Below are 27,942 nucleotides of genomic sequence, written 5' to 3'. Positions count from 1 at the left end.
GTATTTAGCAGTTTTGTTTTTTCCCACTGAATAGATCACATACCTCTTTGCATTGTCTCATTTTCTTCTCATTAGACTATAATTGTTTAGAAACAAGGAGGTTTATAATGTGGTGGGACCAGAGGATTCCCTTTCCAGATCGGATTCAGATCTGTCGGTAGACAGTGAGCTCTCAATTCTTCAGCGGTTGGATAGAAGGCACAGCATAAGATACCTGTGCTTCGTATGTGTGGGCAGTTATTTATCTTTCTTCAAATGTTCCTCAATAATAGAAATAGCATGTATGACATTACAGATTATCTTTTGTGTATTTTCTGTCTGTTTTTCATGTTATAGCTTGGACAGCTTTTAGCAGCTACATGCAAAGAACTTCCAGGCCCTAAAGAAAGTAGGCGGACTGCTAAAGACCTTTGGGAAGTTGTTGTTCAGATCTGTAGTGTGTCCAGTCAACACAAACGAGGAAATGATGGCAGAATTAGTTTAATAAAGCAGAGGGAGTCTACATTAGGTATAATGTATCGGTATGTTCTATCAGTTTGTTTTTTTATTTATTTATACTATTTGTACCGTTGTAAGAACACCTACCATTATCCTTGTGTATCATAAAGATGGGCAATGTAAGAATTCTGTGGTGCTGATCTCCAATGGACTTGTCTGATATGGCCACCTTAGGAAATACCTTGCTTATATGTTACTTTAAGAGACTACTTATTAATCATTTAATATAATCAAACCTGAGTTCAAAGTCAACAGTTTTGGTTGGATGGTACTGAAGATGTCACATGTGATTAAAGCAGGAAAGACATTTTATTAGGTTAGTACAACAGTAGAATATTATACTCTTTTATACATGCAGGACTGGAAAGTTAGGAATAAACCTTCACGTATAATTTACTTTCTTGTTTTTATTTTTGATTTCTAATATTAAATGCATATACACAATTTGTGTTTTTTGTAGGAGTGAACTGCTTTCTTTTATCAAAAAATTACGGGTAAGCTTTATAAAAATTGATGTAATTACTATTGCTGATTTCTGTAGAATATGACAAAAAATATTGAGTGTTTAAATGCTGATTATTTAAGTAATCTGTTAATGTGCTTTTTAGCTTCAGTGATCATTTTTTTGAGGATGGGATAGTCTGAATGGAGAAGTTTGTTTTGCATTTACCTTACCATGTTTTAGTGAATAGAACAGGTGTTTTTTAAACTGTAAAGAATTCTTCATAATAGGGCTGGATAGGTGAAGCCTAACTTTAATTTTTCTTGATAGGATTAACGTCATATTTATTTATTGGACATAGATTCCACTCTTTGAATTCCATCCTTTATTATTTTAAGGAATAAAAAGTCAATTTTTTCTAGAGGTAGCTGGAAGTACTAGTTGGAAAGAGGTCTGTTTACTCAATTTCAAAAGACGTGAGGACAGACACCTAAATTTGGTCATTTCTGTGTAAATTGTGTGTTGTCATTTCTTTCATGAGATTAAAAGTAAAGTTGATCTTTAGTGTGCTGTAAACTAAAGCAGGTGGTAATTTTCAAACCTGTAAGAATCTTTTGAAGGAAAATACTTGGTATCCTTGAAGTTGATGGGAGAGATACTAAAATATATATAATATTTAAGGATTCTGTGTTTTCTTTCTCATAGGAACCGTTGGTTTTGACTATTATTTTATCACTCTTTGTGAAACTTCACAATGTTCGGGTAAGTATTTTATAATTTCATCTAAAAAATCTTTGGAAGAAATTTCCTTTTAAATCATGCTTTTTTTTTTTTTTAAATAAGGAGGACATTGTGAATGATATTACAGCTGAACACATTTCTATCTGGCCATCCTCCATCCCCAAGTAAGAAGTATTACAGCTTACATTTTATTAAACTGTTTTATATATTTAGAAACCATCCTGACTGATATAGATAACCTTGAATAATTTGATCAAAAGGCTGCAATTTGTTAGGACTCTATAGCCAACTTCATGTTTCTCTATTAACAGTAATAATCTTCCTAAAAATTATGGATAAGGCATAACTGAGCTAAGGTATAGTAGCCTTAAGTAGAACCTAGACAGTCTCTCAGTGGTCCTGATTCCTTGTCAGTGGTAGAATTAGAAAAGTGAGGCTAATTAAAGAATGACTTTCTATCAGGTTTTTCTAACAGTGATTGTCGGAGGTTCCCAACCCTTTTTAGTTGCCTTAAGAAGTTCTTTAAGTAATTTAAGAAATCTTCTCTCTTAACTTTCATCACCTGAGAATCACAGTAAGAGGATGGGGGAATTTTTGGGGGGGAAGAAGAAAAGATTCCTTTTCTGGAAGAAGAAACCATTTATATTTTTCTCTTCCCACACGTAGCAACTTCTCATTCAGGAGAGTCCATTTGTTTCCTCACAAAAGTTACTTTTCCTTTTCTCCCTTCCCTGCCAGTCATCTTCTTTGTGCCTGAAGGGCAGATCTAGACCTTATTTTATTGCTTTTAGTGGCATTTTTGAAGCAGAAAAGATTGTAGTAGGTAGGTAAGCAGGCAGTAGAATGAGAGCAATTTGCTTCCGTCTCAGTCTTAGAGATTGGAAGCTGTTCTCTCTCTGACAGGGATTCGGAGAGTCTAAAGTGGGTGAGTGACCCTTCCCTCCGCTTATGAGCCTTAGTTCCCACAGAAGCACTATGCTTCCTGAAGCAAATAACTGCAGATTTTTACATAAAATTTGGTATATCAGATAGCAATCCAAGAATCAGGTAGAGGTCATTTTGCCTGTTTAATTGATGGTTGTAATACCTCTTTGGTGTTACTTCTTTGGCCTAAGTTTAGACTGTAAACTAATGATTGATTTTTTTCAGTGTGTGTTTATAAATGGGGCAAAAGAATGGTTTATTATAGAGGTTCTGAGCCAGACTCAGAGAGACTGAGTCCCAGCCTCTCCACTTCTCAGGTATATGACCTTGGGTTAGTTGCTTTCTGTGCCAGTTTCCTCATCTGTAAAACGGGTATAAGAATAGTACCTACCTTGTCAGGATTAAATAATAAACTTTCTAAGCTAGGTGTTTAGAATAAGGGCTGCCACGTAGTAGGCTTAACTATTGTTTTCATGATAAAATTACTTTAATGTAAATTAACCCAGAGAAAATAAAATGTGACTAAATGTTTGACCAGAAAAGATATTTCTCTTGAGCAGAGGAGTCTTTATTGACTCCAAGAGTAGTGTGAGGATGGCATGGATTAAGTGTTACTATTTTAAAATTGATTGTTTGTTATGTAGATAGAATTCTTAGACTTAACATTTTATAACTTCTAGGAAACATAAACCAGTGTAACTCATTTAAATAATTGTAAATAAATTAGTTGTAAATCAACAGTTGGGTGTTTACTAATGGCACCACAATACTTTCCCACTGTACTGGGAACAGTGGTGAGTTATGGTAAAATCTAACCCCTCAGGGCAACAGGAGTACTTTGTCCAACTTGTTAGATGATAGCGCCAGGACTTGAACCTCGGTGTGTTTCTGAAGCCGAAGCTTGTTCTCCCCCGCTGGGTCTCGCTGTAGGGGCTGTCAGTGTGTTTCTTGGGCGTTTGCTTGGCTTCATCCTCACAGTTCCACCTCCTAATTCTGCATCTCAGGACTTCCAGGCTGAACTAGGCTCAGAGCAGCTGGCCCCCTTCCGTACTCTTTTTTGGATTCTTCATTGCTTGCAAATGAGCTGCAGTGATACCCTTGCCATGGCTCGCCCCAACCCGCTGAAACATCTAATCCAGAGGAGTTAGTTAACCCTTACAAGAAGCCACAAGGTGAATTTAAGGCCATGTAGCAGTATTGTTAGTGTTTGAGCCCTTGTTTTCTGTAGCTTCCTCTAGATAACAGAACTTAAAAATCATTTGGAAAATTTTTATGAGTCTGTCTCTTTGTAATTTTGTTGCCTGTAAATTGTGCATAAAAAGTGGAGACAGGGTTCTATCCTATGACCTTTTTTGTGCTTTATATTGTCGAATATTTAAAGATACTTTTTAGAGTGGCCTTCTTTGGCATTTTGGGAAAATAAAGGAAACAAAAATCAGATTGTCTTCAGCCCCTTATAAAAAGTTAGCGGATCACACTTCCTCAGATTTAGTTGTTTTGATAGTTTTAAAATATTTACTCCTAGTAATATTTAGCATTGTATTTATGATCACCTAAATTTTGACTAAGCCTTTTTGTTTTTAATAAATGTGTGTATGGAATTTGAAGTTGACTCTTAAAATAGAGATTATGTTTATTGTCTTTCATATAGCCTCCAGTCCGTGGACTTTGAAGCCGTGGCTATCACAGTGAAAGAGCTAGTTCGGTATTCCCTCAGTATAAACCCAAACAACCATTCCTGGTTAATTATTCAGGCAGACATTTATTTTGGTAAGTGAGATGTATGGTTGCTTTCTGTTTTGTTTTCGTAGCAGTTTTAGAAGTGAAAATAAATATATTACACTTGTTATTACAATACTTTATTAAACTTAAGTCTTGTTTTTGACATTCTCTAACTCTTCTTCTTAGATAAAATTGAAAGTAACTATTATTGTTAATATGTATGCATTTTTCTGAGCCTTTGATTCAGATGCTTTTAGTTTTATGTTGACTGCTTTTTCTCTGTGTTGTTTTTTTTTTAATAGTAAATGGTCATCTAAAAAGTTGGTAAAACATTCTTAAGGAAAGAGGTTAAAGTTTAGTTTACAAAATTGCTCTTTAAATGTTCTAAAATATGTCCACGCACTCTTGATAATTATTTGTGTTCTTGAAAATAGATTCCTAATTTTTCCCCCCAGTGTATGTGATAGATTTTCCAACTTGATAGGGAATTTCTAATATTTCTATTACTATACAGATCAAATTACAGTTCTGACTGGTGTCATTTCTGGGTCACTTTTTTAGGAGTTGATTTTTTTAAAGAGAAAGTTCAAAATGTAAGAGTAGAGAGAATAGTATAATGAATCCCCACGTATCTCCTGTGTCTGCCACCCAGCTTTTTTTTTTTAAGTGACTTATTGCAAGCAGCCTTAAGTCATTTTTATTTTTTTCATTTTTTAAATTGAAGTATAGTTGATGTGCAGTATTACATAAGTTACAGGTTTACAACATAGTGGTTCACAATTTTTAAAGGTTATATTCCATTGGTAGTCACTACAAAATATTGGCTGTACCTCCAAATACTAAATTCTGTACCAGTAAGTTTGACAAGGAATCTGAGCTGAATATTTGGCTAATCAGTTTGAGAAGGAAAGACTCTATTATACAACTACTTTAAAGCGGTTGAAAAAATAAAGTCAATTTTTCTCATTGTTGGCCTGGCTAAGTGTTATCCCTAGGTCTGTGGTTTGAATCTGCTTTTGTCAAACATGAAGTAATAATACCTGACTCTTCACAAAAGAGGCCCTATTTTTCCAGCTGTGTATTTAATGGCAGGTAATTCTTTATCTCTGTTTTCTACTTCAAGCAACAAATCAGTATTCGGCAGCTCTTCACTATTACCTCCAGGCAGGAGCGGTGTGTTCTGATTTCTTTAATAAGGCTGTGCCCCCAGATGTTTATACAGACCAGGTAGGTTGTTTTTGCGGGCTTGCTTGCTTCTTGTCTGGCTTTAAATGTTCTTCTTCCTGGGCCTCTTTTTGCATGAGCTTATTCATTTCCATGTATATGGTGGTAACTCCCAAATTGATTGCTCTAGACCAGATTGCTCTCCATATTTCCAGTGCCCACAGCTATTGCTGCTTTGATTTCCCAAAAACACCTGAAACTCAACCTGTCCAAAACTGATTCAGCTTTTTTTTTTTTTTTTTTTTTAGTATTTATTTATTTACTTTGGCTGCTCCGGGTCTTGGTTGCGGCTTGCAGGCTCTTCGCTGCAGCATACAGGCTCTTAGTTGCGGCATGCGAACTCCTTCTTAGTTGGCAGCATGCGTGTGGGATCTAGTTCCCTGACCAGGGATCAAACCCGGGCCCCCTGCATTGGGAGGGCGGAGTCTTACCCACTGGACCACCAGGGAAGTCCCCTGATTCAGCGTCTTACTCTACCAGTCTCTCCTCCTGATGACCTTCCCACACCAAAACAAAAACAAAAACAGAAGACCCCACCGAAATAGCAGTCAGCTTTGTTTAGCCCTTTGAGTTGACCAAGCATAAATCCTGTCATCCTCTTTTCTTTACTAACCCTCCCACCAACATCCATTCAGCCTTCAAGGCATATTGATTCTGCCTCCTAAATCTCAAATTTTGTTAATTTTCTCTCAATATGCATTACCCTTTCCTCTGGTTTAGGCCACCAATATCATAATTTAATAAATGGCATTTTTTAATATTTACAATAATGGCTTTTGAAATAAGATTTAAAATTTTTTAATAACTAGATTTTTTTTTAACTTAAAAGTTCTATTTTTTGGAGCAGTTTTAGATTCATAGCAAAATTGAGTGAAAAATACAGAGTTTTCATGTACCTCCTGTCCCCATACATGTAAACCTACCTCATGATTGACATCCCACATCAGAGTGGTACATTTGTTACAATTGACATTAACTAGTTTTTGAAAATAACCAGAATTTTGTTTTTGTAGGTAATAAAACGAATGATAAAGTGCTGTTCTTTGCTGAATTGCCACACACAGGTTAGTTTATAATATTATGATGCTGGTCTGTTTTCATGAATATTAGAGTTTATAATAAATATAAGGCGTTGGACTGGGAAGTAGCTTTTATTTTCCGTATCATAATTGCTTAAATTTATGGTATTTAAGAATTTGCATGTTCTTTAAATTTTTTAAAAATAGTTTACAGAATTTTAACTAAAATGAAAGTATGAGTTAGAAGGCATTGGTCTTTGAACCTTATAAATGGAAAAAGCATTCTCAAGTATGTTTTCTTATATTTAAAAGTAGATATGTACATTAATCATTAGGGAAATGTAAGCACCACAATGAGATGTCACTTCACACTCACAAGGAGGCTGTAACTGAAAGATAGTAACAAGTATTGATGAAGATGTGGAGAAATTAGAACCCTCATATATTGCTGGTAGGAATATGAAATGGGGCAACCTCTTTGGAAAACAATTTGGTGCTTGCTCAAGAAGTTAAACATTGAATTACCTACCGTATGACCCAGCAGTTTCACTCCTGGGTATATAACCAAGAAAACTGAAAACGTATGTCCACAGAAGAATTTGTACGTGAAATGTTTATAGCAGCATTATTCATAATAGCCAAAAAGTGGAAACAACCCAAGTGTTCATCAGCTGATGAACAGATAAACGAGATTTGGTGTGCGTGTGTGTTGTGTGTGTGTGTGTGTGTGTGTGTATATATACACACACACACACACACAATGGAATATTAGTCAGCCATAAAAAGGAGTGAAGTACTGATACATGCTACAACAGGGACGAATCCTGGAAGTTTTATGTTGAGTAAAAAAAAGCCAGATACAAAAGGCTTTGTATTGTATGATTTCATTCATTTGGAATGTCCAGAATAGGGAAATCTATAGAGTCAGAATGTAGATCAGTGGTTGCCAGAGACCGCGGGGTGGAGAGGTAGGGGAGGAATAGAGACTGACTACTAATGGGTATGGAGCTTCTTGTTTTTTTGCGAGAGGCAGGTAATGAAATGTTTGAGACTTAAAAGCGGTGATGGTTGTACAATTTTGTGAATATTCTAAAAACCACTGAATTTTTTACTCTGAAAGGGTTTACATTATGATATGTGAATAATAATCATTTAAAAATCTTTAAATATTTAAAAAAGAGATCAGCATTATGACCTACATACATGACTGAAATGGATCTGTTTTCAATGTTAAGCAGACTGGCCTACATTTTGCCAAAATGAGCTTCTGTACTTGCCAGCTGTGAAAGGTTTAATTGGATGTTCTATATGTCCTTGAATGTTTGACACTTTTGTTTGGCAGTTTTCCATTCCCTTCAGTTTTCTAAACTGGCTTTTTGCCAGCTTCTCATTCAGATAAAGCTCTCAAAATTTATGATTTAGGTCACAGGGGAAGAAAATATTGGGCAGACAGACACTTGTGTAAGGTTTTTTTTTTTTGCGGTACGTGGGCCTCTCCCTGCTGTGGCCTCTCCCGTTGCGGAGCACAGGCTCTGGTCGCGCAGGCTCAGCGGCCATGGCTCACGGGCCCAGCCGCTCCGCGGCATGTGGGATCTTCCCGGACCGGGGCACGAACCCGTGTCCCCTGTATCGGCAGGCAGACTCTCAACCACTGTGCCACCAGGGAAGCCTGGTGTAAGGGTTTTTTACAATTAAAATTGGATGGATTCCATACATATCAGCTGATCCACTCAGCCTGATCTGCGAGACCTCTTAAATTAAATAATATACTCTTGACATGAAAATCATTAAAAATTACCCCTCCAAAACCAGTAGTCATTGTTGATACTAGTTACATGAAACCATTTTCAATTCTTTTTTTATGTAGGTGGCAATTTTATGTCAGTTCCTCAGAGAGATTGACTACAAAACAGCCTTTAAATCACTGCAGGAACAAAACAGGTATGAATGGTTTTTGAAATAAAATGAAGTTGAAATTTTTCTGCTTAAGAAAGAGGAAGTAACTGAGTTCTGTTTTTCAGTCATGATGCTATGGACTCCTACTATGACTACATATGGGATGTTACCATTTTGGAATACTTGACTTGTATCCTTCATCAACATATGTGTGTGATGTTAGAACAATTCATTTCTGTAAATTAAATAAGTATTTAATATTTTGTATTTTCTAAATAAAAAACAACAGTTGAGAATATCGTGATATTTAATAGTATCAATTTTATTATTCTTAACTGATTCATTTAGATCTTCATCACAAAAGAGGAGAAACAGATAAAAGACAAATTGCGGTAAGTTATTTTATGCCTTGATTCTTCAATGATGTGCTTAATTTCCCTAATACTAAACTATTTCCTGTCTCATACAGCATCAAAGTCCTTACAGTGGCCTGCAAGGCCGCATGTGACTTGACCTCTAGCTATTCATTCGACTCTCCCTTACAACTTCTCCTACACCAGTACCCCTACTGTTCTTTGAACATGCCAAGAACATTCACTACCGAATGGCCTGTGAAATTTTCTCTTTCAGGAACATTCTTTTAACTTCCCTCAGGTCTCTTCTCAAATGTCACCTTCTTAAGAAGTAATTGTCCTTTCCTGACCATCTTATAAAATAGCAGTGTCTCTCCCCCTTTCCCTCCAATACTCTTATTCTCATTTCCCTTTTAAAACTTTTCTCCATAGCACTTATCTACAACTGACATACTGTATATTTACTTATTTATTGGCTGTTTCCCCATGAGGTAGGAATTGGTTTTGTCACAGTTGATACCTAGAATGGTGCCTGGCAAATAATAGATGCTCAGTAGTTACTTGATGGATGAATTATTTATTTAAATTTGACTTATAAACCAAAACATTACAAATTCATGGTCATTTTTACAAGCCTAACATTTGCTGTGTCACTATAACCCATATATGTTTTCTCTTTGCTCTTTCACTCATTAATAAAAGTATATGCCGTTTATTAAGTGTCCTTTAAAGCTTTGTACTTGGACTAAATTGTATGGCCATTATTTAGAGGAAACAGACTAACAGCAGCATCTTTCAAAAAAAAAGAGGAAAAAGAATATGGTGCCAGTTCCACTTAATTGGAGACTACTCATTCTCCAATTTCCAACTTATCCAGGGCTGGAAGGCAATGCTGAAAATTTCCCAGTTCCCTGATGGCATTTCTAGACTATCTCTACTTGTATCATTTTTTAAGCCCTTTCTCCTTGGAAGCTTACACCTACCTCCTTACTAGCTCATCTAAACAACTACCTGGATGTTCCTGTGCATGCATCAAAAGACATGTGATCAACTTATCCAACACCCCTGGCACTCCAGGTTCCATTATCACCTTTACTCTTCATCAGCCACCCATGGCCAGGCCTTTTTGTCAGAATTGCTCTACATAAGATCTCTGTGCCAGTAATCTATCCCTTTCTTACTTCCGGGCTCCCATGTTCCTCATCATCAGTGAGATGTTCAAGTTCATGACCAAGTTTTCCCCAGTCTGTCAGCCCTTTTCCAACTTCTGTTCCTTCCCTACTGACCTTGAGTACAGCAAATACTGGCCTGTGTACTCTCAGAGATACTGATTCATTTGATCTGAGATGAGACCCTGGGATCCAATTTTTAAGTTTTCCCAGGTAGTTCTGATTATAAACCAGATTTGGGAACCCCTTCTATCTATGGTTGACTGTCGGGACTACTCTGATTAATTTTCAGCATCTTTGCTTTTTTGTCTTTTGCTTCATCTGGAAAAGTCCCAACCCTGAATCAGTTCAAAAATTTATGCTTTTTTTCCCCTGAGCCACTGAGTTCTGTTGGAAAAAATCCTACAACTGTATAAACTTGTGCCACTACCAAACCATGGCCTCCAACCTTAGCTGGCCGCTCATTTCTTTTGTTTACCTGCCAGTGGTCAGTGGTCTGCATTCTTTTTTAGGGAATATTTTAGACTTTCACCCTATTAAGCCCCTGTCCTCTCTCCCTTTTCCATTTTCAGTAACTTCCTTGTCTGTTTGGAGTAGACCAGAAAAAAAGACTGATCAGCCCCCGTCCTTGTGAAAGTTACAGTCTTGGGAGTTGTGGCCCCTTGAATGCCAGCTTCACATTCCTGTTTCAGGTCCATGCTTTCCACCTTCAAAATAATTGACAACTGTATTCCTTGTTAAATCCACGCTTTTAGTCAGTAAAAGCTATGCTACTCCTTGATGAAGACAAGTTTTTATGCTTTTGATTCTATCCTTTCAGTGATTGTCCCTTTCAGTTAGTTATCTCCTCTCCTATATTGTCAACCACTCCCATACCTATAAACTATTTCATTCTTAATAGAAACTTCTCTTGACTGTACTCCACCTCTCTCTCATCCCTTCTCTGCCGAGTTTTTTTTTTTTGCAGTACGCGGGCCTCTCACTGTTGTGGCCTCTCCCATTGCGGAGCACAGGCTCTGGACGCGCAGGCTCAGCGGCCATGGCTCACGGGCCCAGCCGCTCCGCGGCATGTGGGATCTTCCCGGACCGGGGTACGAACCCGCGTCCCCTCCATCGGCAGGCGGACTCTCAACCACTGCGCCACCAGGGAAGCCCTCTGCCTAGTTTTTTAAAGCGCTTTGGTCCAATACAATTTGACTTCTGCCGTCCCCACTCTAACTGTTCTCAAGGGTCACCAAATGCCAAAGCCAGTGAATACTTTTCAGTCTTTATCCTGTTGTTTACACTCCTTCCTTCTTGAAATTCTTTATTCCTTTGGCTTCCCCGGCATTTTTACTCATTTCTTCTCCCTGACTCTTCTGCCTTTTCTTCTTTGTGGGTATTTCCCTCTGTCTACCCCTTAAACTTGGTTTTCCCAAGAAGTTAGTCCTTGGGTATTTTCTGATTGCCCTACATTCTCCCTAGGTAACCTCATCCCCTCATGGTTTTGACCACTACCCACCTAGGATGTGTTATTTCTCTCAAATATCTGGCTCCTATTTCAATTTCTGTCTTATACTTTGAACTTTTATAGCCAGTCGTCTTCAGGATACTTTGTCTGAAATAACTCTTTAGTTATACCCCACTACTAGGTTTTTCCACATGTATTCTTTCATGTGGAAATGGCATCATCCGCAATTCCTCCTACCCACTAACCTAACTGATGATCATTTCTGGATAGTCTTAGCTCCCTTCAAGCTACCTATCAGAATAGTTTTTGTTGTTTAAAAATATATATATATATATATATATATATATATAGGAACTTCTTTAAACAAAAGGTAATTTTAAGGTCCTAAAACATGCTCTCACAAAACACTCCATGGCAGAGTACTATTATGGATTTTTATCAGGCTCAAGTATTTCTAATCATGAAAGAGAAGGGTCACTATATATTATAGTGATGAGCAAACTAGATATATTTTACGTATTAAAAAAGTGAAGCCCTGAAACATGAATTTTGATATTTCAAGTTATTTTGTAGGAGCCTTAATTGTAAAAATGTGTCAGATTACATGTAGAGTTTATTTACTGTTTTTTTAAGATACTTTATTTATTTATCTGGCTGCACCAGGTCTTAGGTGCAGCATGTGGGATCTAGTTCCCTGACCAGGGAATCGAACCCAGGCCCCCTGCACTGGGAGCATGGAGTCTTAGCCACTGGACCACCAGGGAAGTCCCTTTACTGGTATTTTTAGTCAAATAAATTTACATGAATTTACTTAATGTTACTGAAGATAATTCCACAAACTATGGTTCAGTAATTGATCTTCTCCTTGAGTGGCTCCAGTCAGTCTTTGTTAATTTCTTCTACACCTCTTAGCATCTACAATTAGAGGTTCAGTTTATCATTGTTAGCAAGTAGGTAGTTTTATATTTTGTATACTAGCAAAACTTTGTTTTTGACCAGACCTCTAATAACATCACTTTTCTGTTTTGGAAGATCAAAGCCATCGGCCAGACAGAATTGAACGCAAGCAACCCAGAAGAAGTGTTACAGCTGGCAGCGCAGAGAAGGAAAAAAAAGTTTCTTCAAGCAATGGCAAAACTTTACTTTTAAGCAGTTAGTTAAAATTTTTTAACTTTTATTTTTTAAACAATGGGCTAAAAATAAACAGTATTAAAAGATTAAGTTTATATAATACATATTTACATATTTAGTGGCGTTTTCTTTTCAGACAAAATACTGAAACATATTAGTTTAAAAACAAAAACTCTACAGAAGACGTCACACCATAACAATAGCTTAAATTTATAATTTCTTCAAAGGAAGAAGAGATTCACATGTCCAGTAATAGAATAAACTAGTAATCTAGTATAATTTTTCTAATCAAATCCACTTTTGAGGCTGAAATTTCATTTTTAAAAAACTAAAATATTTATGTAGAAGTAGCTATATACAGCAAGTTCTTATGTCAAGGTTTTGTTTTTTTTTTTTTAAATAAATAGATTTCTAGGAGTCGTATACATTTACTGCTTTTCTGCCTTAAGAAAATACAAGTTTAGGTCAAGTGTTAAGCTTTATCACTTTGACACTGTCCTTAACTCATAATGTAGGAATTTAAAAAGGACCTTAGCAGTTTTGCAAACATAAATAAAGCCTTAGTCACACTAAATTGAGATAACCCTAAAGATTTTTCTTTTAGAGTAATAAAGTGACTTTCTCATATAAATAGTTTGAAAGGGTACTTAAGTTTTTCGCCCAAATTGTGATGTACGAGAAAGTTATTGTAAAGCAACTTATACGTCAAAGCCCCACGTAGGAGCCACAGCATTTATCTTGTTTATAATTTCTTTGGCATTCCCACTGTTTAGAGCACAGTTTAAACACCATGTTCATCTAAGATTTACTGGTTAAAAATGTTATGGCAAGGCAAATAAACATAGTCAAACAGATTAAAGTTCACCATTTTTAAAAATTCAAGTTTTATAATAGCTTGCTACAGCAGCTATAGATAAATTAGTCACCTTATTACAAAACTAAACCTTTGTAAACAAGTTTAAGTTTTATTTTCAAGAACCAAATTGCACTAGTTAAGAGTTTATAAATTTTGAGAATCTAAAAACTAGATTCAAAGTACTGTATCACTTAATGTACCCTGTAAGGTAGCACTTATCTAGTCAAAAACTCCAATGATGAAATTCCTAGTTTATCAAGATAAACATAGTAACACCGTATCAAAGAAATTCTTGTCATGAATCATGGCTGGCTTCTATCCAGTCAGTGTTGGGAATGAAGTCATCTTTGTAAACAAGTCCTGCTGTTTCTTTAAACAGCGAATATAGGAATTAAATTTCCTCCTTAGTGCCAATTTTAAGTGGTTTTTTAAATCAGAGAATGCCAGTGAAACTTCTGAATCGGCCAGGACAGCCACAGCACTATTTTCCTGTAAGACTGAAGTAGTTAAGTTCTATGAAATGCTACGCAGCACTTCATCACTTCCAACTTGTTTGCTCAGTTAACTTTAGTGTTTTCCTGGTGGTTTTTCAGTGCTCTTCGGTGGTGTCATAATGCCTCCATTGCAAACTGGTGACAACTGTCCCCCCTTTCTGAAGGTGTTTATATAATTTACTTCATCCTGTACATGTGAAGAAATCATGCAGAGATTAACAGCTAAGATAAAGCATTGATATGGTAAAACAAAGTCAAACAAGACTTCTGTGTACTAATTTGAGACTACTTAGGCCTAATATAATCCTCTCTTTATGTGTTTGCAACTGTGATTAGTCATATTTTAGAGGTTCAACTGCCTGCAAATTGTATTTTTAAAAACTCTTACCTGGACTATTGGCATTAATCTTGAGACACTTCATAAATCTTGCTTTGACTTCAAACTTATTTTATTAGCTTTTCTACATTTTTTTTTTTTTTTTTTTTTGCAGTACGCGGGCCTCTCACTGTTGTGTCCTCTACCGTTGCGGAGCACAGGCTCCGGACGTGCAGGCTCAGCGGCCATGGCTCACGGGCCCAGCCGCTCCGCGGCATGTGGGATCTTTCCGGACTGGGGCACGAACCCGTGTCCCCTGCATCGGCAGGTGGACTCCCAACCACTGCGCCACCAGGGAAGCCCAGCTTTTCTACATTTTGAAATCAGTGTGCCCATTGGAACTTTCTGTCCCTTACCATCTTATATAACTGCTTGAAATATTACTCCGTAGTATCCTTACTATCAGTTTCAGTGACTTACCAAATAGTAAGACCAAAAAACTACAAGAAAGAAACATACCAGCATAGCCAGATAATTTGTATGTGTCTGTATATTGTGTCTGTCTTCCATAGAAATCTTCTTAAAAACCTTCAGCTTCACTGGGCTAGTACTTGTTACTATGCTGACAAAAGGCACCATCCAGTCTACACATTCAGAAATGTTGTCCCATTCCAAACCTAGATAAAGAAAAGTTAGAAAAATGTGAAGGTTACATCAGAAACATATGCCTACTTATTTGCTTGTGCTTCAAAATTTAAAGATAGTTAATTTAAAATTCATGTAAAAAAGGAAACCAAAACAAGCACATAATATAAACCAAAATCAACGAGTTTATGTGGGATTAGCGCTGTAAACTACTGTATATAGGATGGATAAACAAGGTCCTACTGTATAGCACAGAGAACTATATTCAATATCCTGTGATAAACCATAATGGAAAAGAATATAAAAAAAGCTTGTCTCTATATGTATAACTGAGTCACTTTGCTGCACAGCAGAGATTGGCACAACGTTGTAAATCAACTATACTTTAAAAAAATTAAAATAAAACAAGTTTAGCAAGTCAAAACACACTATCACTCTCAAATATGTTTATAATGTGACTATTTTGAGGGAGAAAAAGACTTAGAGCTTCTTAGCCAGTACCTGCTACATAGGAAATTGAAATTGTCAAAACCCAAAGAACTCTTTAATGCGGAGCTATAATTATATTGACTAACTTCAACTGGATTTAAGTTCCATTTGACCTTATTTTTTGTTTGTGGATATATATTGAGGATTAGAAAGTACTTCTAATAGAAGGGAAGATAATCACTAAACTGCTTTTTTCCATTAAAATTTTAAATTCTTGTTTAGCAGGATGCTAAGTTCAAAATAGTCCCTTTAAAATTTGTGAATGGGTAAGAAGAGAACAAAATATACTGTCTTACCTGAGGCTTTCTTAACCACTTCACGAGAGGTAAAATGGCACAAGGCAGCAGCAGCGAGTATTCTGTACTGGAACTCTAATGAATCGATGGCAAGAATACACAGATCTAAAAGCTAACGGAGGAAAAAGTATAAGAATTTAGGAGAAGGATGAGTACTACATGTCACTACTAAACATCAGTCAGCTAATATTTTAGATTGCTTATGATGTGGACCATATGCCAAGAATTGCTAAAACTACAGGGATCCAAAGAGAAATAAGCTGCCACCCTGCAGGAAGTTCAATCTTGTTAATAAACAAGTAAAGGATTGTTACGATATAGCATGATGTGTACTATTAGGAAGCGCACCTGATCCAGAGTGGGGAAGACAGGGAAGACTTCTGCTTAAATGAGTCTTAAAATACAAGGTAGCCAGGAAGACTGGGAGGTAGAGAGTGTTCTAGATATAGGAAACAGAATTTACAAAGATAAATGAGAAAGAATTACTTTTCTTTGGCACTCAAGTCAGAACACATAAGGTAAAAAATATGACATAAGGAATATCTTTCCTTCATTATTTTAAAAAAAGGGGGTTGCTGGAGAGGCATGGCCTAGGTTAGATCATAAAGGGTCTTTAAGAAGTCAGAACTTTAAAGTTCTGACTGATTATTGAAGTTACTAGAAGATTTTAAATCAGGGAAATTACATTTTAAGAACAATCCCTTAGACTGTGGTGAAGCAGAAACACAAGAAGGGAACATGTTTCTAAACAGATGAGTTGAGAGGTAGTACAATCCAGGCAATAAGAGATCTGAACAACGATCAGTGAAATTATGTAAAAAGGTTAGATTTCAGAGGCCTGAGGTGATACCTGTCCAGTGAAATAAAACTTATTTTTGTCCCCATGGGTCCAGAAGACAGAAACAGGAGTAGAGGAGTTGGAAATGAATTATTACTAGTATATACCTCTAGAAGCTTTCCACACTGTTTATCAGCTTATCAAAGGTTTGCCCTATCAAAAGCGTTTAGCTGCCTAGGATAATCTGGCATGCTAGGAAATCTGAGGGAAAAAATTAATATGACTTCATTAGAAAGTTCTACAAAATGAACCAATTCTAATATATTTACTGGTTCTCCAGTTTTAGTGTTCATAATGAGTTTACTAAAACACAAGTTGAATTTCAACGTAGGTTACTTAAACCCACCCAGAGTACCACAGTTTCTTCAATTCCATGTGTAAGATTTTCACATCCTACACAGAATAAGAATCTGGGTGTTCTTCACTTATATATGGCAGGTACAGCAGCCTTAAGATCCTACTTATGAGAAGCAGGCAGGAAAGAATGGTACCCTCCTCCTGTAATTACTTTCTTAGAATATTTGTTATACACTGGCCTAGGAAAGTTTAATTTAAACTTAAAGTTTTAAATAATAACTAAGGTGATTTTAATTTTAACACATAAAATAGGTTCCCTGTGTATTCAAATATGAGTGTAAGATAATTTTACAGAATAATTTCATACTATTATTATAAAACCTAAAACAACTGGCTGAAAAATACCTTTCCCCATGTTACATCAAAAAGAGGTATTTAGGGCTTCCCTGGTGGCGCAGTGGTTGAGAGTCCGCCTGCCGATGCAGGGGACGCGGGTTTGTGCCCTGGTCCGGGAAGATCCCACGTGCCCGTGCCGCGGAGCGGCTGGGCCCATGAGCCATGGCCGCTGAGCCTGTGCATCCGGAGCCTGTGCTCCGCAACGGGAGAGGCCACAGCAGTGAGAGGCCTGCGTACCGCAAAAAAAAAAAAAAAAAAAAAAAAGAGGTATTTAACTCTCTACCTCATACTCCTAAAGAGTAAAAAGTGCTCATAATATATTTAAATGCAAGGTTTAAAACTTTCTTTTCTAGAATTTTCAGTAAGCAATGTAAATATTGGGGACAGAATTTTATGCATCAGAAGTTTTGTTCTAGTCAATTAAGGAATGAATTTAATTCAGTATGCTGTCATTTTGTTGTGTAGCCTATTTAGCACTATAAATACCCTAAACAAAACCTGTAATTAAAAACATTAGCAAATATTCAATAAAAACATCAATACCTGAGCTATCTGAATGAACTTTTCCTGAGAATACTGAGGTAGAAGAACTTTAGGAGCATCTTTAAGAGCATCAACTTGGAGGAAGAGATTTAGCCAGGAGATGACTGTTACAGGACAAAGTTCCCATTTTAAAGCCTGTTAATGAAATTAAAATGCCTGTTAATAAATGTAGGTATATATACCACATTATATAGGTACCTCCTTAAATAGTCATTTAAGAAACTTTTTGCTTTGGGCATATTTCTTCCTATTTTCATAACTACTTATAGATAACCTCACAATCTAAAGCTGCTTGTGTTTTAGTCTATTATTGATACAGACCCCTTTATTCTCTAGTTATCTTTATTGACAAAGTTCCTTGGACCTATTTTTCATTCCTACTTTTCTCATTTCTTGCAGCCCCTCATCTTCCAAACGTATTCTTTATTGAAACTGCCCTTTTAATTTCATTCAATAACTCCACAGCTAATTCCATTCAGATCTCCGAAGAACTGATTCTACACTTTTTCTTTATGTGATCTATAATGGCTTCTGTTCAACATGTAAAAGCTAAAAAAAAGACAAATTCTAATTTATGATTCTCTCCATGAAGCCCTGGGACTTTACCATTTATAAGAAGTCAAAAATAATTAGGAGAGAACAGAGAGTCTTAATGCCTGTAGGACCACCCAGAGGATTCCATCTTCCTATTATATATGCTCCTTATACTATACTTCAGGTCTGAATCTGGATAACTTTGTTACTAGAACATATTAGAACTATATTCAATGTCTTATAATACCCTATAATGGAAAAGAATCTGAAAAAATATATATATATAAAACTGAATCACTTTGCTGTACACCTAAAACTAACACAACGTTGAAAATCAAGTATATTTCAATGAAAAAATTTCTTTTAAAAAGAATATCAGCATGCCAACAAGATCCCATTCTTACAGAGCTATCAATCTGAATGTTTATAAACATAAAAAATTTATATTATAATGTAGTTTATAGATAATCTTGTAAATGAAAGTCATATTGATTGTGTTTTCTTGTGTCCTATTTATAAAACCAGGATGCTCAAATTTCATAACATACTTTCTAGTAGCTAACATTCACCCTTTAATCTCTAATTCAAGGCCCAATTAAACATCTTTTTTTTTTTCAACTAGCTCTTTACTTTCTTGTTTTTGTTTGTTTTTTAACATCTTTATTGGAGTATAATTCCAATTAAACATCTTAATGCTTCTTTCCTCTACCCTTCTATTAAAAGCCTTTCCCATGCATATAGAAAAGAAAAAAGGCAGTGAAATAATTCTCATTCTCCACCTGCTGGAAGAAGTGGAAAATCAGAACTAAGATTTGAGAATCACTGTTGGAATTCATTTATATACACATGATATGCTAACTACCTATAAGTTTCGAAAGTGTTGTTAAACACCTTTAAATTAAGAAATAATATTCTCAATATAGGAGAATTGAGAGATACAGAAAAATAGAGTTTACAGGTTAAGCAAATTCCCCTCCCATCTTAGAACTGGATCCTAATACTAAAATCTCAGTTTTGACTACTTAACATTGTAGTCTTTGAGTTTAGTAAATTACAGTTATTAAATTGCAACTAGAAATAATAAAGATATATTATTACCTTTAATATAATGAGTTCCATCCTTAAGATATCCTCTTCACTGCAAGCACCATCAGTGACATAAGCAAACTCTTGCAGCTTAGGAGCGTAGATTTCCTTTAAAATAGATTTAATTAGTATCAAGCACAGTTGAGAGTGAGATTAAAACAAAAGAATTACATACAAACCAATCTAGGCTTCATTTTTAAAGGACAAAATGATTATAAATCTTAATAAAATAATTCTACGATAGCCAAAGCAACCTTACCTTTAAAGATATTTTTCATACCTGGGTATCTAAATTAGCCAACTATATTGATTGAAACATTTTTATAGAACTGATTTTGAATCTTAGTTAATAAACAATTAGACTATTTTAGGCAGTCATTTCAGTGACTGGTTAAAACGAAAAGCCAAACTTGTTTTAGGATTGCCTAGTATATCAGACTAAAACAAGATACTCAACAAATAAGGTCTAGAAATTGAAAACATTAACTTTATCCTAGTACAAAAGTATGGTTATTCAAACAATAATTTGTGCAGTTTCGTTGATGACAGGTCTGTCTTAACAGTTCAGAGAATAACAACTAGAATGACCAGAGGAGTAGAAGAGATGTTGCCAAAGATGAGAACAGGCTAAAGATCAAGATTTCAGTCTAGAAAGGTATCTGAAACACACCATGTGATTTCAGGTAAGGATATACTGAATACAAACTTATTCATCAAATTTGGCAGAATTTGGGGATAGCCCTTAAGGCTCAAAAGAAAAATGTGGAAGAGGAGAAAAATACATTAAGGAAATTAATGCATGATTCACAGTCCCTCTTCTACCCTCAAAACAATACAGGCTTCAAAAATTTCAGATGAAGGTACTAACGATATCCTTATGTGTTGAATTTAAGAAAAGTAGATTGAGATCGTGTGAAGGAAAATCTCAGGCAGGAAAGGTGTTTCCTTCTATCCTAGCACCATCATCAGATATAAAAATACTAGGCTGGATATAGACCATTATTCTAACCTAACATAGCATTTATTGCATTTGATTGGTTAATTAGGTTTCAGAGACCATTTTATTGAATCCAAGTGCTATAACTAGGTATAGAGAGACAGCGTTGGTCATTTTGTTTGGCACAGTTAGCCATGGAACATTTCACCTAGATACTAGTTCTAGGATCAAACCAGGGACTTATAATAGGCTCAGATACTTTGAAGGGAACCATGATAATTATCCTTCCACCCAAATCATAGTGTTCAGAAAATGTATTGGAAAAAACTCACTCATCTTTCCTAAGGATTAACATATCAAAAGTGGTACATAGTATTCTCTGGGATTAATGCATTGGTTAAGACAAAAAAAGTTTGCGGTAAATATATCCATGGATAAACTTTGAGAACTTACCTCAAGTTTGGAAGCAATGAATAATGAGGTAATTCCAATGAGTTGAAGCATATTTTTATTTATATCCTTTTGTGTCAACATAAATCTATCAAAAAAGTCTTGCGCAAGATAAAATGTTTCCCTATGAAGTGTGTATACTTCACACACCTAGAGAAGAATCCATTTAAATATTATTCCATTAATTTCTCCAAATTAGAAAGTTACCTCTTAGCATACCAGATTTCAGAACACTTTCTGAAGTCCAACTTGCTTTTTAGGATACCAAAGCTAAAATGGGGGAAAAATTAACATATGCTAATAGGATAAACCTATTACAGTCCTCTTAGTTTTATAGGTTTTTTTCACATAGACTTACTGTGTTTATTCCCAGATACATTTACACTTGCTGACTATGGCTGAGTACTTTTTTCCTATTAAGCTTCTAATGTTTTTTAAATTAATTTTTATTGGAGTATAGTTGCTTTACAATGTTGTGTTAGTTTCTACTGTACAGCAAAGTGAATCAGCTTTACGTATACATATATCCCCTCTTTTTTGGATTTTCTTCCCATTTAGGTCACCACAGAGCATTGAGTAGAGTTCCCTTGGCTATACAGTAGGTTCTCATTAGTTATCTATCTTATTCATAGTGTCAATAGTGTATATATGTCATCTAATTTTTATTGATGCCAAATGGGTAAGTTTTTATGCTTAGTTTATACTCTAATAGTTCCAACTGATTCTCTTCATCATTCTAGATATACATTTAACTACAAAATGACAACTCTGTTCCTTTCAATGTTCTTACATCATTTAAGAATTATAGAAGAAAACTGAATGAATAACAATGGTGATTGACAAAATTTTTATCTTATTCCTTGTTTCTGACTATAATGGGATTCCCCTAATGTTTCACTATTGTTATTAATAATAAGTAGTATCTGTCATTTCCACACTTAATATAGGGAAAGCTTTTAATTCTCAAAATAACTTCATGAAGTAGGGAGGAAACAGAGGGACAGACATACATGAGTTTCTAATAAACACTTAATGTGTTAAGGAAATCTATCCCTAGTTTATTGCATATTAAAAAATCAGGAATGTATACTGAATTTCAAAAAATATCTTTTACATCTATGATATATAACCTTATGATTTTTCTCCCTTAAACTATTAATAGATTTTCAAATGTTGGACCATTTTTGCATTCCTAGGTTGAAAGAAATACTAAGACAAAGTAGAGTTTAATTCTCTGCTGGATTTGATTTATTATATTTGGTTTTGTATATATAATCATATATTTAAGGGAAAATAGGGATAAATTTGATAGACAACCACTGAATAAAAATCAATGTAACATAAAAAGGCAAAATAAAATAACATCAACATAATTGTGCTTAAGTTGCATCTGTGATCATTAGATATTCAGAAAAGTCAAAATCCAACTACATTCTTGTACACACGATTGAAACATAATCTTCCCTTCTAGTCAGAATAAGGAATAAGATGACCTGACTCAAAAGGACAACAGTTTGCAGTCTTAACGAACTTTTCTGATAGCTTCTGAGATCTATTCTGCCGTGTGTTTCTCCACCAAAAAGCCTGTGGTAGTTCCCCCTTGGAGTTCATTGTCTCAATCTATATTAAAGACAGGGAAACTACAGAGCAAATATCCAGGGGTTGGGGTAAAAATTAGTTTGTTATCAATATAAATAATCATTTCAATAATTTTAGAGATTCTTTCAGAATTATTATCCAGAGAAAGGGAATGGGCCTAAACAAGAGAGGGCACAGATATTTAGGGCACAGGCATTTAGGGACTTCTGGATCACTATTATTGCTTTAGATTAATGGTACAGCTCATTTCTGAAAGGAATAGAGGGATAACAAAAGCAAGCTACATGGAGCCTCGAGGGCTTAGGGCTACTGGATATTCAAAGCCTCCTTATCGTTTAGGATATAGAAATTAGGATTCCAAATCATAATTTCATTTTGGTGATGAAGAAAAGGACTTCTGAGGGTCCTGAAGCCTAGTCCTGGTTCTTTACATTGCATAGCAAAATTCAAAACCTTGTCAAATTCTGTTCATCTTGAGTATCCTTGGCTCCAGGCACAGTGCCTAGTACACAGCGATACTCAGATACCACAATTTCTGAATTGGGTTTGGGTTGTATGGGACCTAGTGGCTGTGTCCTCATGATTTTACTCTTATCAAGCAGTCATTTTCCATTTTGGTATCCTCAGCTACAGTGAGTAGCCCCCCAGAATGGCTCCTGGCAATAGGTAATATACCATGAAGGCACATGGAAAGCATATTTATGTCTAAATGTTTTTCCATCATACAAAAAAGGAAATCTGTATTGCTGGAACATACCTCTAAAAGCCAGTCTAGAAGTATTGACCTCATCTGTGGTTCCAATTCAGAATGCAGAACTTCAAAATGTTTGTCATGAACATATCTGGTCTCTTTTTTTAACATGTTTAGCCAAACATCCTGTGAACATCCCCAGCTATGGAAAGGGGCAAAATAATTGTGTGACCACATAATATACAAGCTACCTGTTTCACATAGAGTAAACTCAACTTTCAAACACTGAAATCCAACTTTGAATTAGAATTTGAAAGGACAACCTCTTAAAGTAAATCAGGAAAAATTGCTACTTTTAGAAACCATTTCTTTAGCATGAAATTATACAGCAAGAACTTGGATTATGAGAATCTAAATTGACAGATTTCAAGAGTGCTTTCTAGTCCCCATCTATTTATAATTTACAAAGGCACCTGTTTAAGATAACGATGTTTTCTCAAGAGCAACACTAAAAAAGTAAATATTTAAAGCATATGATCCCAGCAGAGACAGTCTCAATCACCTCCAAATAGATCATCACTACATTACAGTGGGGTTAAGGTGGGACAGTATGGAGAAGAGGAAGACTGGTGAGTTTAAATGTATGAGTCCATTAATTTGCTTATTAAAGCCAAATATAAATTATTACACTACACATTTTATGTAAGTTGTACCTCTTAGTCATTCATTAACTAGAAAAAGTATAGACCTTAGTAAGTAGGCTTGGTAAGAAAGAAAAATAGCTGATCTATCAAATGAAAATGCTGTACATGTTAAAATACTTCCATGTTAGCAATTTAGATAAATTATTTAAACTCCATTAAAAATGTGATTCAGGGTTTCCCTGGTGGCACAGTGGTTAAGAATCCACCTGCCAATGCAGGGGACACGGGTTCGATCCCTGGTCTGGGAAGATCCCACATGCTGCGGAGCAGCTAAGCCTGTGCGCCACAATTACTGAGCCTGCGCTCTAGAGCCCCCCGTGAGCCACAACTACTGAGCCTGTGTGCCCTAGAGCCCATGCTCCGCAACAAAGAGAAGCCACCACAATGAGAAGCCCGTGCACAGCAATGAAGAGTAGCCCCCGCTCACCGCAACTGGAGAAAGCCCGCGCGCAGCAATGAAGACCCAACGCAGCCAAAAATAAATAAATCATAAATAAATAAGGTGATTGAGTTCTTCTGATAAGGCTTACAGTCTTCAGCAAGCAAGTGAAAATAATGTTATAGAATCAATGTTTTAAATACCCGTGTCATTTGCAAATAGCATTACTGTCAGATAAAATAATATATGCTTAAAGACTAGTAAAAAAAACAGTTTTTCTACAAGTTTTTCTAATAATGAAAGCAAAAAATACCTCAAAATAGCACCATATATTACATCAGTAAATTTTAATCTTTGACATTAAATTACTGAAATTTTTCTTACCTTAAATCAGGCAAAGGTGAAGGATTAATGAAAAGATTTTTAAATCTGTAATTTGTAAATCTGGAGAAGTCGCTTGTTCCTATTTCTTTGTGGGGTGTTTCAATGATAATGCAAGGACTGATCCCCCCAGATAATACAGGTGGCCAACAATTCTGTCATTTAAAAAAAATAAAAAGAATATCTTTGTGAAATAGACAAACCAGCTTTTGTCTTGGATCTTTTATAAATGAAAGCTAATACTTCTAAACAGTCTACATTTTTCCCCAAACACCGTCATTAGGTAACATTGCTGACTAATTTAAGCTGACATACATATTTTATAAATAAACCATATAGCTCATTTCAATCTTCATAAAGAGTAACAGGTAGGATGTTTTATACAAAATACAATTCTGGAAATACAAGACGTTAGGTACTGAGGGAGAGGAGAAACAACAAAACACGTGTGTAGTCAAATATTAATCGCTTTCAAGATTATAAAATTTTCCCCTGTATTTAGCAATAGTGGCCAGGGCACCTTGTTTTATAGACAGCTACCCCCGCCCCACACTCGTTAAGGCCTTTTCCACTACTTTCAAATACAGGAAGACAAGACCTTAAAAGTGGAAACAATTACTTAAATACTTAAAGGACACTTTCTCCAGTCACTGCTGGTTTCAAAGAGAACCACTGTTTCCAAAGTGTCTTCTGTACAACACATAGGAAGAATAGGTGGCAAAGGGCTGGGTGCCAGTCTGTCAGTGACCTCACATCCTATTTTATGCCCTAGGAGCAACCATCAAGACTCTCCACTATAGTCAGAGAGGGAACAAAGAGCAGTCCATTGGACAGATTAGGCGGGCCCTGGTGCACCAGGCAGCTCCTAGAGGGAGGGATTTACAAAGAGGAACCAGCTGCGTCAAGGCTTACTCTGTAGCTGTAGTAGGATTCAGGGGCATAAAAACCACCCAAAGACAAGCGCCTTCCTGCTGACCTCGAGGGGCATTAAAAGTGTCAGAGGAACCTTCCTATCACAAAGCAATAACACAATTCTATTCTTTTTTGTCCTACATTTGTTTCCCCCAAACCTAGCCCAGTTCTGCATTACCCTAATCTCATACTGATGTTTCTTGATGACCTCCTCTTTTCTTTTTTTGACATCCTGGAAAATAGAAAAGGCCATTGTTAAACTAAAGTCCCTGCAAGGAATTTTCTCTTTCTCCTCTCTCTTTCCCCCCTCTTAACTCACCTGGGCCGTTTTTCTCTTCTTGGCCTGAATTATCTGGGTTTCTTGTGGGGAATCCGTCTGACTGGGCTGGGGCTGCTGTTTAGCTTGTAAACGGCTACTATAGAGTTTTTAAAAAGGAAGTTTAATTAGTAAGTGACGCATTTCAAAGGCAGCAGCCAACTCTGAAACATATTTCCAAGACAAATAACGTTACCTGCGTCTTGACATTCTCTTCTTTCAGGTGTATGAAACCTCTGGAGGCGAGAGGAAAAACCAGAGTCAAATACATTGTCATCCATACTCTCCAAGTGCCATTCAGAGGTTATAACTAAGTCCCTCAGGAGATGACCTGAGCCGTCTTACCACGATGACTTATGCAGTATATTAGTGCATGATTTCGGACTCATGCTTTTGGACACATGCCTGCATTTCCTCAACGAAATGAACAGCCCGGATGAGAGCGTCTTCAGAAATTTGCAAACCACCCTCAGCGCCCGGAAAGCGCAGGGAGGCAGATGGGTCTCTTCTGCGTCCTGCAGTCTCTCCCCCGGACAGCCCGAGTGGGGCTTGGGCAGCGCCCCTACTTCCCCCCTCCCATCCTGCTTGAGCCGCGGGGAGAGGGGGTTGTGGAGGCGAAACACTGTGGAGAAGCCGGTTCCGCGCCAATTTGGAGAGCGGTGGTGGCGGGGAAGCAGGGGGCGGAGGGAACTTGTGTCACGTCCTTCAGTCTGCTTTCCCTCCTTCCCAGCCCCACCGGACCCTGCCCATCGCTTGGAGGGGCACCGGGACCCCGACTACAGATGGGGGATGGGAGTGATGGAAAGGGAGTTCAATTAATAAAGGGGAAAACTGGGCTTGTGGGGGAACTTTTCTCCCCGTGAAGGAGACCCAGACCCCCATCCTCTCTCCTGCGGGATAGCTCCCCAAATGGGGATGGCAGAGTGAAGCCCCTAGAATGAGGGGCTTTTCCGTGGCCTCCCACTTAGGGGCAGCCCTCCATCCACCGCCGCCTCCCAGGCCCCCTGCCAAGGGTCCTGACAGGGACGGATCGCGGGGACCCATCGCCCCCAGATGCCTAGTTCTCACCCCTCCCACTTTTCCTCCCCTAGGCTCCCGCCCGCGGGACGGATCGGCCCTGAGGAGTGGGGGGGGGGCTTTCTCTCCTCCCGCATCCCGCCCTACGCCCAAGCACCTCCTCACCGCCAGACCCGCTACCGCTCGGCTCTCAGCTGGCGCCGGCGCCAACCCAATATATAGGCCGGGCCAGGCCCGCCCCGCACGCATGCGCCTCAGACTGACACCTCCGGACAGTGCGCTCCCCTCCCCCGCGCGCCAGTCCGCAGGCCCGCGCGGCGCGCCCTGCCGTGAGTCCGCGCCCGCCCACCTCGAGGGGCCGCACAGCCGGCTCGCCTAAGCCCTCGGTCCGCGGTCACCTGAACTTCACCTGCCTGTGCGGCGGGAGGGAGTCTCGCAGAGGCTCCTCCTCCGCAGCCCGGCTCCCCGCCGCTCGGCTTCATCTCCCGCCAGTAGTTTCTGTCCCCTCCCTCTTTCAACTCTCGGACGCCGGGGGTGTCAGGCCGCGGCCCGGCCCCGGCGTACGGCCAGGTGGAGGCGGCTCGGGCGAGCATAGCGTGGCTAGGAAGTGGCCATGCCTTGGCGCACCCTGGCTGTCCCGCCTAGGCCTCCAAGAACCCGGGTTTTCTGAAGAGACTCGGGGACCACCGCCCCTGCGGGAGGAGCGCAGCGTTGGCTGGCGAGCTGGCCAATGGGAGGCGAGGACTGCAGCACAACGTGGAGCGGCTGCAGAACGTAAACACAGCCGGGCGCGCGGCTGGCCATGTGTGTTCCCGCGCGCCACCTAGTCCCCTGGGACCACCGGCAGCCGGCTGTGGCACCCCAGGGCAGCCATGCTCAGGGATGCCTGTCGTGCACTTTGCTCCAGCCCGCCGACCGAGGTACGTATTAACCCTGTTTTCCCGCTCTCTTCTCCGCCGAGCCGGTTACCCTCCCCGTGGGTGGGTCATCCGCACCCCGCCGCCCTGCCACTGCCTGGCGGCTTCCCACTCAGCAGTTCCAGCGCAGGAAACGCTCGCGCCAAGCCGCGCGCTCCCTCTCTCCTCTCAACCTCCAATTCTGGGGCCCCCAAGGGTAAACATCTCTCCGGAGCGGGGCCGAGGGTGGCACTGCCCCTTCCGCCAGAGAACAGTGGCTCTCCGGGGGTCACGCCGGGCG

At 38.0% G+C, this 27,942-nt stretch overlaps 2 protein-coding genes across 3 annotated transcripts in view; one reads left to right on the top strand and one right to left on the bottom strand.

Annotated features, from left to right (window-relative positions):
- The window catches only part of INTS8 (integrator complex subunit 8), a 51,236-nt gene extending 38,549 nt beyond the window's left edge, over nucleotides 1-12,687 (top strand). For both annotated transcript variants that reach the window (XM_082675105.1, XM_082675104.1), the window contains 11 exons: nucleotides 337-521; nucleotides 959-992; nucleotides 1,646-1,702; nucleotides 1,784-1,845; nucleotides 4,257-4,375; nucleotides 5,451-5,554; nucleotides 6,565-6,615; nucleotides 8,438-8,511; nucleotides 8,592-8,656; nucleotides 8,815-8,858; nucleotides 12,471-12,687. In XM_082675105.1, the coding sequence (XP_082531231.1) occupies nucleotides 337-521; nucleotides 959-992; nucleotides 1,646-1,702; nucleotides 1,784-1,845; nucleotides 4,257-4,375; nucleotides 5,451-5,554; nucleotides 6,565-6,615; nucleotides 8,438-8,511; nucleotides 8,592-8,656; nucleotides 8,815-8,858; nucleotides 12,471-12,587 (912 nt within the window). In that variant the 3' untranslated portion in view covers nucleotides 12,588-12,687. The remainder of the gene's footprint in view (nucleotides 1-336; nucleotides 522-958; nucleotides 993-1,645; nucleotides 1,703-1,783; nucleotides 1,846-4,256; nucleotides 4,376-5,450; nucleotides 5,555-6,564; nucleotides 6,616-8,437; nucleotides 8,512-8,591; nucleotides 8,657-8,814; nucleotides 8,859-12,470) is intronic.
- A 1,182-nt stretch (nucleotides 12,688-13,869) lies between these two features.
- Nucleotides 13,870-26,772, bottom strand: CCNE2 (cyclin E2; the record flags this gene model as incomplete). The annotated part of the gene is given in 13 exon segments (XM_082674654.1): nucleotides 13,870-14,106; nucleotides 14,755-14,912; nucleotides 15,666-15,777; nucleotides 17,740-17,874; nucleotides 19,372-19,467; nucleotides 20,750-20,896; nucleotides 23,103-23,238; nucleotides 24,504-24,655; nucleotides 25,591-25,644; nucleotides 25,732-25,828; nucleotides 25,925-25,947; nucleotides 25,951-25,964; nucleotides 26,715-26,772. Coding segments are annotated over 13 exon segments (1,296 nt in total). The 3' UTR covers nucleotides 13,870-13,992.
- Nucleotides 26,773-27,942: the final 1,170 nt, after the last annotated feature.

Source organism: Grampus griseus (assembly GCF_964374135.1).
Source record: "Grampus griseus genome assembly, chromosome: 17".
Lineage (NCBI taxonomy): Eukaryota > Metazoa > Chordata > Mammalia > Artiodactyla > Delphinidae > Grampus > Grampus griseus.
This window is presented reverse-complemented; position numbering and strand designations above follow the sequence as displayed.